The sequence below is a fragment of the Pteropus vampyrus genome, unplaced genomic scaffold (assembly GCF_000151845.1).
Source record: "Pteropus vampyrus isolate Shadow unplaced genomic scaffold, Pvam_2.0 Scaffold24, whole genome shotgun sequence".
Taxonomy (NCBI): Eukaryota; Metazoa; Chordata; class Mammalia; order Chiroptera; family Pteropodidae; genus Pteropus; species Pteropus vampyrus.
The window spans coordinates 2,526,181-2,535,961 of record NW_011888805.1 but is presented as its reverse complement, the minus strand read 5'-3'; the positions used below and the strand labels follow the sequence as shown (position 1 = coordinate 2,535,961).

At 36.2% G+C, this 9,781-nt stretch overlaps 1 protein-coding gene across 1 annotated transcript in view; it reads left to right on the top strand.

The window, feature by feature from the left end:
• Positions 1 to 9,299, top strand: part of ADGB (androglobin) — a 154,175-nt gene extending 144,876 nt beyond the window's left edge. The window contains 3 exon segments of the mRNA XM_023528329.1: positions 3,571 to 3,661; positions 4,349 to 4,532; positions 9,114 to 9,299. Of these exon segments, the coding sequence (XP_023384097.1) occupies positions 3,571 to 3,661; positions 4,349 to 4,532; positions 9,114 to 9,299 (461 nt within the window).
• Positions 9,300 to 9,781: the final 482 nt, after the last annotated feature.

The window sequence follows — 9,781 nt, the reverse complement described above, 5'->3', positions numbered from 1 at the left end:
AAACATTTCTTGAAAATAAGAACAAAAACAAATGATCTTAATTGTTTTAGTTCTCTATTGTTGCTGTAACAAATAACCACAAGCAGTGACTTAACGCAATTTAAATATCTTACAGTTTTGGAGGTCAAAAATTTTACAATTAAGGTATTGGCAGGCTGCATTCCTTCTGGAGGCTCTAGGGGAGAATCTGTTCCGTTGTCGGCTTCTTGGGCCATCTGACTACTTAGTGTATGACCCTTTCCTCATATTCAAGGCCTGCAGCATAGCAACTTTAAATCTCTCTGTCTCTCTTTTCCTCCCTCCATCTCTGTCTCTGTTCATCACCTCATCTCCTTGGATGCTTTCTCTTCTCCCTGTCTCTTTTCCCTTTCTAATGGTTCTCGTGATTACATTGAGCCCAGCTGAATAATCCAGGATCATATTTCCATCCAGATCCTTAAATGTACCTGCAAAGGCCCTATAAGGTAAGATAGTCTTAAGTTTCAGAGGTTAGGACATAGGCATCTTTGGAGGTCCATTTTGCTGCCCACCACAATTGGTAGGAACAGTAAGGGTCTATAGCATATTAATGAAGATCTCTCATCAACTCCAAGTTCTGTATCTTGGTAGCTATGAGAACCAGCAACCTTGCTGCCCATGCTAGAAGAGTTGTTTTTTTCTTTTTTTTTTCCTGATTTGAGGCTCCATGGGAAAATTCATGCCCATGGGCACTGTTACAAGTAACAGTGAACTTGGTGGCAAACAATTTGTAATGGCAAGCAGCAAATCAGCCCAAAATTGAACAGATGAGATCTGGGTAACAAAACAATCATAATGATTTTAACCTCATAAAGAACAAGACAGGATGTCCACCCCAACCACTTATAGTCAACATTTTAAAGGAGATTCTAGCCAGTTTGATCAAGAAAGAGAAATAAAACACATCCATATAAGGAAGGAAGAAATAAAACTATTCTCAAATTGATTCAGTACACTGAATATTTTAAGAGATTGGGGGGAAAATACCAAGAATATCATCTAGAACTAATAAGTGAATTCAGCAAGGTCACATGATGCAAGATTAATATATAAAAATTACTTTTATTTCTACATATTATTAGTCAGCAATCAAAAAATAAAATTAAGAATTTTATTCACAGTAGCATCACTAATAAATATGGAAATAAATTTAACAAAACATGAGACTCGTATACTGAAAACTATAAAACATCGCTGAAGGAAATTTTAAAAGATATAAATAAAGAGAAAGGTAGTCCATGTTTTGGACTGGAAGACTCAATACAGTAAGATAGAAATTCTCTCCAAATTGATCTGCAAATCTGTTACTAGTTCTGGGGAGTCCTGGAATTCCTGGTCCTCGGTTCTTGACGTCTGGTGACAATGAATTTAGGGCAGACGCCCAGCAGTTGGTAAGGAAGCTAGTTTTATTGAAAATAAAAGTACATTCACAGAGGGGAGAGTAGGCTGCCAAGAGTGGTCAACCTCCAAGATAAAGTACACTCTCAGAAGGGAGAGCGGGCTGCCAAGAGAGATCAGCCCCGAAGCCGCCTGCTTTGGGCTCTTTTATTCTTCTTGCAAGGCTTTGGTCCTCCCCTTGTCACCTTAGCCCTTCCCCTACAAGCCTTGGTTGACAGAAAGGTTTCTTATGTAACCGTCTTCTCTCTCAGTGTGGGTACACTTATAATGCAATGCACTCAGTTTGCCCATGGGGGGAGGTGTCACAACTGCAATCAAAATTTACTATAATGATTGTTAATGAAGCTGAGGTGAATTCTAGGTCATGCCAACTGTTCTGTGCTTGCCTGTGTTGGAGAATTTCCCTATCATTGCTTCACTATTGTGTCAGGTCCCATAGTTATGTCAAGGCTATTGTTTTCAGGCTAGTTTTCATTTTGACTGCTCAGGAAGCGCCCCTAGTGTAACTCCGGCCCAAATTTGGTGTAATCCCTATCAAAATCCTAGTAGACAGTTTACAGAATCTAATAAGCTGATCCTAAAATTTATATGGAAACGCAAAAGGCCCAGGATGACCAAAATAATTTTGATAAAGAACCAGGGGGAAGGTTTTTACTTAGTAATTTCGAAATTTATTATGAAGCTAACAATCATCAAAACACTATGATTTGACAGTTTCTTTAAAAGTTAAACATAATCTTATCATTCCTACTTACATGTAAAGTCCCAGAAATGCAAATCTATAGAGACATAAAGTTGATGATTTATTTTTCCCACAGTTGCCTGGGGCTTGTGGTAGAAATGCAGAATGACTGTAAAAGGGCACAGAAGGTTTAACTTGGATAATGGAAATGTTTTGAAACTGGATTTTGGCGCTGGTTGCACAACTCTGTTAATTTACTAAAAAATATTGCATTATACTTTCCAAATGGGTAAATTTTAGGGTATGTAAATTATGCTTCAGTAATTAAAAATTACTAAATGATTCAAAAAGAAGGATTATTACTCATTCATTAGCAATGAATGAAATTTTGCCATTTGCAACAACATGGATGGACTAAAGGATATTATGCTAAGCAAAATAAGTCAGAGAAAGACAAATATCGTATGATTTCACTCATGTGGAATCCAGAAAACAAGTGAACAAACAACTCAGAAATAGACTCACAGATACAGAGAACAAACTAATGGTAGCCAGAAGGGAGAGAGGTAAGGGGATGGGTAAAAAAAGGTGAAGGAGATTAAGAGGTACAAACTCCCAGTTATAAAATAAGTTCCAAGGATGTAATGTACAGCATAGGGAATACAGTCAAGAATATCGTAATAACTATGTAAGGTGGTGGATGGTTACTACCCTTATTGTGGTGATCACTTTGTAAGTTATATAAACATTGAATAACTAGGTTGTATACTTGAAACTAATATAATACTATATGTCAGCTATAATTTAAAGATAGATAGATAAATAGATAAATAAATAATAAATAATAAATAAATAATTTGAAAAATGGTTTGGAAAGAATGAACGGTTAATATCTTAGACTCTAAAATCTCTTTCTTAAATCTGTTCTTATCGATTCATAGGGGTCTAGTAAAAAGCTTCTGCTATTTTGATATTCACTGTTTATCTGTTATATGTTGCCTACTCTACTGGAGTTTCTCGAAGATAACATACTGCATCTTGAACATTTTTATATCCTATATATAGTGCTTAGTATAGCTTTCACACATAGATCAAGCTTTTTAAATATTGGGTCATTTAACTTATTTATGATAAAGTTTTATAACTTAAAGTATGACTTCTTTCTGTCCCTGCCTTCATTTAACTATAATTAGAGTAACATTTTGTTATTCTTCTTATAAACTATATTCACTTTGTTATCTCCATCTCCATTTAATTATTAGTATAGTTATACCAACTAGAGGATAAATATGAAACATAATTATATTTTAATAAGGTCATATTACATCATATTAAAATCATATTAAATAAAGCAAGTTCAATCAATGGTTATTTTCTTAACAGAAAATATTGTTTTCAATTAAAGTGAGATAGAACAGTCATTTAATCATTGTTGATTCTTTTTTTAAATGTAGGACTTTTTTTTTAAACAGGGCCTCCTTCACGATCCCCAACAATTTTGGAAACATCTCCACAACTTATTCGAAAAGAGCTAGAATGTGTAGACTTAAGTCAATATATACGGTAAGTTTTAATAAACATGATTAACGCTGACATCTGTGTTCAGAGAATTTTGCATCCATTGCCTATAAACAGTTGCTGAACTAGTGAAAATTTGAAATTAAATGCTTAATATATTTTCAGTATGTTTAAATTTTTAGAAGTACATATTATTATTACACCTCAAATTTAGCAAATGTTTTATTAAGTCAACCATAAAATATTTTATTAAGTCGATTGGAAAACAATAAAATGTTTTCTTTAAAGATTTAATTTGAGCCTGATTAAGGTGAGTTGAGCTACAGAAAATTCCCACTGTAACTGCTGTTATTATTTAATTAGATTCAATTTTCTTAAGAACTAGACAATAGGATTAATAGAGGATAGTTACTAAAGCATATTTATAAGTCTGGAGACATTTTCAAAATTATTTAGCCTCATAAATTAAAAAGAAAGACCTACAAAATAGACGCAGTTTCAAACACCAGTTCCACAAACATCTCATAAAATGGCACATATAATTTTACTGATATTTTTTCTAAAATATCAGCGATTCAAATGGATGGAGCACAGCCCATCTAAAAATAATGATTATTCTTTCTATCCCTAATGTTTTATTTGATTCAGACCACCACACCATTGATATGATCTAAAGTTCATTCCTGAGTTCCCAAATGATTTACGTATCTCTTTTGATGTTTTCGTGTCAAGGAAAACAAACACCGAGCCTCTGCTGCAAACAGAGGAACTGAATCAGCAGCAGGTAATGCAAAAAGCAGAGGAGGTTCATCAGTTTCGACAATATAGGACCCGACTCCTTAGCATTCGAGACATTGACCAAGAGGAACGGTTTAAATTAAAGGATAAAGTCCTGGAGATATATGGGGAAATGCGGGTGAGTCTCAAAGTACATACACGAATCACAGTTGACAAGTTCTTCTGTAATGTTAAAAAGATGTCATAGAATCATGTAGTCCCCGGGTAGAAATTGAAAACATTTAGTTCTCAGCTTCTCAGAAAAGATGACAAATTGATTATGCACTTGTAATTGCACTTACTCCCTAAAATCTCGCTAAGCTCAGTATTGAGAATCTATCCACAAAGCAGGAAGAATGGGAGAGAAGACACAAATATTTGAGAAGTTGGAAAATAGCCAGATGAAGATCACATTAACAGACTTGAGGCGGTCCAAACCAAAGCTGGCAGTAGAAAACCTTTTAAGAAACAACCCAGTTTGCTCCACAGAATCTCCCAAAGCCTCAGAAATTGGTGGCGCTGACCACGTTAAGAAGTGAAGGGGAAGGTTACAATCATTGGGTGGTTTGGTTTAAAGCCACTTGCGAAGCAGTTAGAATTGCAGATCATCACCTCAACTTTTTGTAGGCAAGTGACTGTCATTTCTCCACCCCAGGAGAAAACTAGAGGCATTGTAGTGTGAAAGATCAAGCTTAATTAAAAATGGAAGTAGCCTACCAGAAATGGGAAATTCAATAAATATATGTGGATGACTTCCACTACAGAGGGTGACTTATTTTTTTCCTCCCTCTTCCCTACATTGCACACATACACACACACTCCCAAAGGCAGTGACGGCGACAGGAGTGATATCAGGGTCTCCAAATAATTTCCAGTGTTGGCCCATTTGAGAAATATGCCTATTCGACACCTCTTCCTGTTTGTCCAGCAGGTACCCCAAACCGAACCTCTCCAAATCCAAATTCTGTTATTCTTGCCCTCCCTTTCATTTCAGTGCAGCCATGTCACTCCACCAATATCCTCCCTTCCAATAAAGGACAGTGACACTCTGCTCAGGGCGGAGACCACGGGGACATGCCTGACTTCTCTTACTCCCCACACTTCATCCATCATCAAAACTTGTCGGCATTACCGACAAGTGAAAAATATCCCAAATTCAACCACTTTTCACTCTCTGTACCCCGACCAGTCTAGTCCAAACCGTCACTGTTTTCCGTTTATTGCTACAGTCTCCTGACTGACGTCACTGCCTCTTTGCCCTTCTACAATGTCGTCTGTTCAGCAGCCGAAAGCACTGTATCGATCAGGACAAACTATTTTTTGCTGTGATAATAAAAAGCCTCGATGTCTCCATGGCTTCAGACAGAGGTTGTCAAACTCGTTTTCTGTAAAGGGCCGGATAAATATTTTTGCCTTTGCAGGTCACATGTCGCATCTACTCTACTCTGCCATCATTAACACCCGGTTTGTGGCACTTTGTGTGACAGCCTTGGCAGACTAATACAGAGTGCAATGCGACCATGTGCCTGGAGAATCGGAAATATCTTCTGAATTGCATGAATGGTTATCACAGTACATCTTTGAAACGGAAAGTGGGATCATTTGACTCCTGTAATGGCTTCATATTTCACTGAGGAGAAAGACAAAGTCTTTATCACATCCAGAGCTCTACATGATCTAGTGCTCACTTTCCTCTCTGATCTTTTTCTCTACCATTCTACCAGCTTTGCTCCTTTTCTTTTCTTCAACTGACGGCCTTTCCACTAACAGCCAGGCACGTTCCCACCTCTGGGCCTTTGACCTTGCTCTTATCTCTTCCTTGAGCATCCTTCTCTCAGAGAGCCAAATGGGTTAGAGTTTCACTTTGTGAGGTTTCTCTGGTATTGTCACTTCATCAGAAAGATCTTCTCTAGCAATGCTTTCAAAATTAGCGCCCTTCATATTTTGTATACCCATGCCTCCCTTTACTTTCTTCATTTATTGGTTTAACACGGATATTCATCTATATCATATATGTTAAGTATGCATGCATTTTAATCTAACTTCATGAAGCTATAGACTGTATGTGAACAGAAACTTCATTTTGACTTACCATCGTATTCCCAGAGCCCAGAAGGAATGTCTATTTCAAAGAAATTTGTTTTATAAATGAATCAGTGTCTCAATAAATGAATGTTGAAATTATATATACTTAGTCTATCATGTAAAATAGTTTAAATTAAAATATTATAAAACAAAGTTTCCGTAGTGCGGGCACGTTTTCTGTGTTTAGTAGATAAGCAAATGCAGCAAATAGGAGGAAATAGGAAAGAAATATTAACAGGGACAGTTTTGAATTTAGATCCTATTCTTTAAGTGTAAAGTACAGATAGCACAGTAGTTTTGACTGAAGCTACCTAAAAGAAACATGATCAGCATCATCTTTCTTATAAGGTGAGAGAAAACATACCAATATAGCAATCCTTAAGTGATTACAGTACTTTTTTTTTTTTTTTTTTTTTTTAGAAGCTTTGGGAAATCTGATTCTGACATTCGGCTCTTCTATTATCTCAACCAAAAGTAATGCCAAGTTGCAAAATTGTGGAAAATTTCTTGAAGAATTTAGTGATGAGGACAAAACAGTCATTTCCAGAAATTTCTCTTCTGGCTAGCATCAGTTTTTTCATTCTTGTTCTTTTATTATATTGTTTTTGAAACAGTAATCAATCAATCAGTTGAACCATAATTGTCATATTATCAGAACTGCAGATGAAAATAGGAAGCCATGGCCTCTTAGAAAGCCTACCTTGACACTTGATAATCACTGCCTTATTCGTAATCATTTTTAGAGAAGACGTTTCATAGTCCATTTTGTAGAATGTTGCCTGAACTGACCTTAAAACGTTCTTGTCTATAGTTTTGAAACTTTTTCTTCATTTAAAAAATATAAACTATATTTACCTGTTTATAGTCTTCTGACTTCTCATCTCCACAAATTATTCACTCCACAAATATTTCTGGGCATTTTTATATCAGGGACTGTCGTAAGCATGAACATGAATGTAAGCCACTGTACCGTGAGGCTTCCATTCTAGTGAAGAAATAGGTGTTAAAATGCCAACGTAATATGTTAAGTACATTGTAGAATAAGATAGAAAGGGATAAGTGTTGAGAAAAAAAAGAACAGGATCAGAACACAATGATTCAGAAGAGACAACAGCTGGAGGAAGGCTCTAGGGCAAGAGCATCTTTGGTATGTTAGAGGAAGCACAGCAGGGAGCCTGCGCCTTTGAAGCAGTGAGCAGGGGTAGATGAGAGGAGATCAGAGACAAAATGAAGGTAATCATGGAGGACTGTGAAGGGTAAAGATGTTAGTTTTTGTTCTGAGGTAACTATGGAACCATGATGAGGTTCTAAGGAACAGAAAAGCAACACGATTTGACTCGTATTTTCAAAGGATTGCTCTGGACATTGTGAGGAAAACAAGTATAGAGAGGGGGCACACATAAAGAAGATGGATCTGAGAGGAGACTATCACACTGATCATGGGAGCAGTAACCGTGGTAACCGCGGCTCATACGTAGGTGATAGTGTGGAGGTGCTTAGAAGCAACTAGACGATATGTTCTGAAGGTCAAGTCAATACGATTTCCTGACAGATTGTGTTGGTGCCTTAAAGAGAAAGAGAAGGGTCAAGAATAGTGTAAGTATTTCACCTAAACAACTAAAAAGTTTGAGTCGCTGTCAAATCTGATCATTCAGGAGAAAAGATAAGAATTTCAATTTGGGACATTTTTTGATATATCTATTGCATCAGAACAAATATTTTTATATATCTCTCAGACAGTCGAGTGAAGCTGTTGAATAGAAGTTAGATATATGATTCTAGGATTTGAGAGCAAGACTTGGGCCGGAGATTAAAAAAAAAAAAGAAAAGAAAAAGGAACCATCAGTGTATAAATGGAATTTAAAGCCATAAGTTTATTTAGATGAGATCACCAAGGGAAAAGGCCTAAGAGCTGAGACATGGCCACTTCCCTATTAAAAGATAAAGGAGAAAAAGAGAAATTAGCAGAGGCAACTGACAGTAAAATAGAAGGAAAATGAACAGGGTATGATGTCCAGGAAACCAAGTGAATCAGTTGATCCAGGAGCACAGGGTATAAGAATAGGACCAAAAAATGGATTTAGCTGCATATAGTCATTGGTGTCCTTGATAAATAAAGATTTTTTTTTTTTTTTGAAGTGGTAAGAATGAAAGCCAAACTGCCAAAAACGAAGATAACCAATGGATTAGGTGGTATTATTTGGAAGTTCTTCAAGTACAGCTCAGATATATATTGTCAGGGCTAGAATATGCATGGTAACTAGTAATTTAGTGACTACAGTTACTGTGAGAGACACACGGAGCTGTACATTTTATATAGATCATATCCAAATTCACTTACAGCATAGTTGCTTTGCCAAAATTTCTGCCTATTTCTTTTTTCACCTCTCTTTTTCTCAAACTAATGATTTTATTTACCATTCTGTTAAAATCTCATGTACGCTTTGTTGCTATCTTATGTATTGATAAGCCTTTGAGTCCATAACATAATTCTCATCTCTTTTTAGTAATTTCCCACTTGAATCTACTGGCATAAGGAAAGAATAAAGGGCTTGCAACTTCTTTGTTTTTTCTTTCTGGGACCATAAGCCTTTATCAGTGGATCTAATTTGCTTGGGGTTTTGTTTTGGAATAGGACTCCTTAGATGAAGCCCGACAGAAGATCTTCAACATCCGAGAAGAATATAGAAACAAGTTGCTGGAAGCCGAGCGCCTAAGGTTGGAGGCTCTGGCTGCGGAGGAAGTAGCAGTCCGGGCGGAAACAGAAAAGAAGATCCCAGCTCCTGACAAAGGGAAAAAAAAGAAAGAAAAGAAAAAGTAACCAGGGGACACTCAATACTACTTTTCTTCCGAAGAAGAAAAACCTAATTTTCTATAACATTGCCTTTTGATAGAAGTAAGGTGTTGGCCAATTAAAAAGTTTTCCTACCTTAGAAACAGTTTATGTAGTTCAATGTTAATTTGTTAGTTTTTCTCAGAAAGCTATCATTCGAAGCCTTTAGAGTTTATGTTTTCCTAATTTCAATAAAAAATGTCTCGAAATATTTAGAATGTAATAAAATGTATGTGTCTCACTCTGAATTGCTGCATTTTTAGTGAATGCTGAAACAAGATCATAAATGACCCAACAGAATTGCCTTTGAAAAATTCGAGGATGAGAAAAATAGCTGTGGGTCTTAGAAAAAATGTCTCTACCTTTAAATGCTTTAGAATATTAAAAGAATGCTTCAGACTTGTGCTTTTTTAAAAAGCTGAATGTCAGTAAACCTCTTTCATTAGGCAAGAACTATTGTGGGTTAAGCC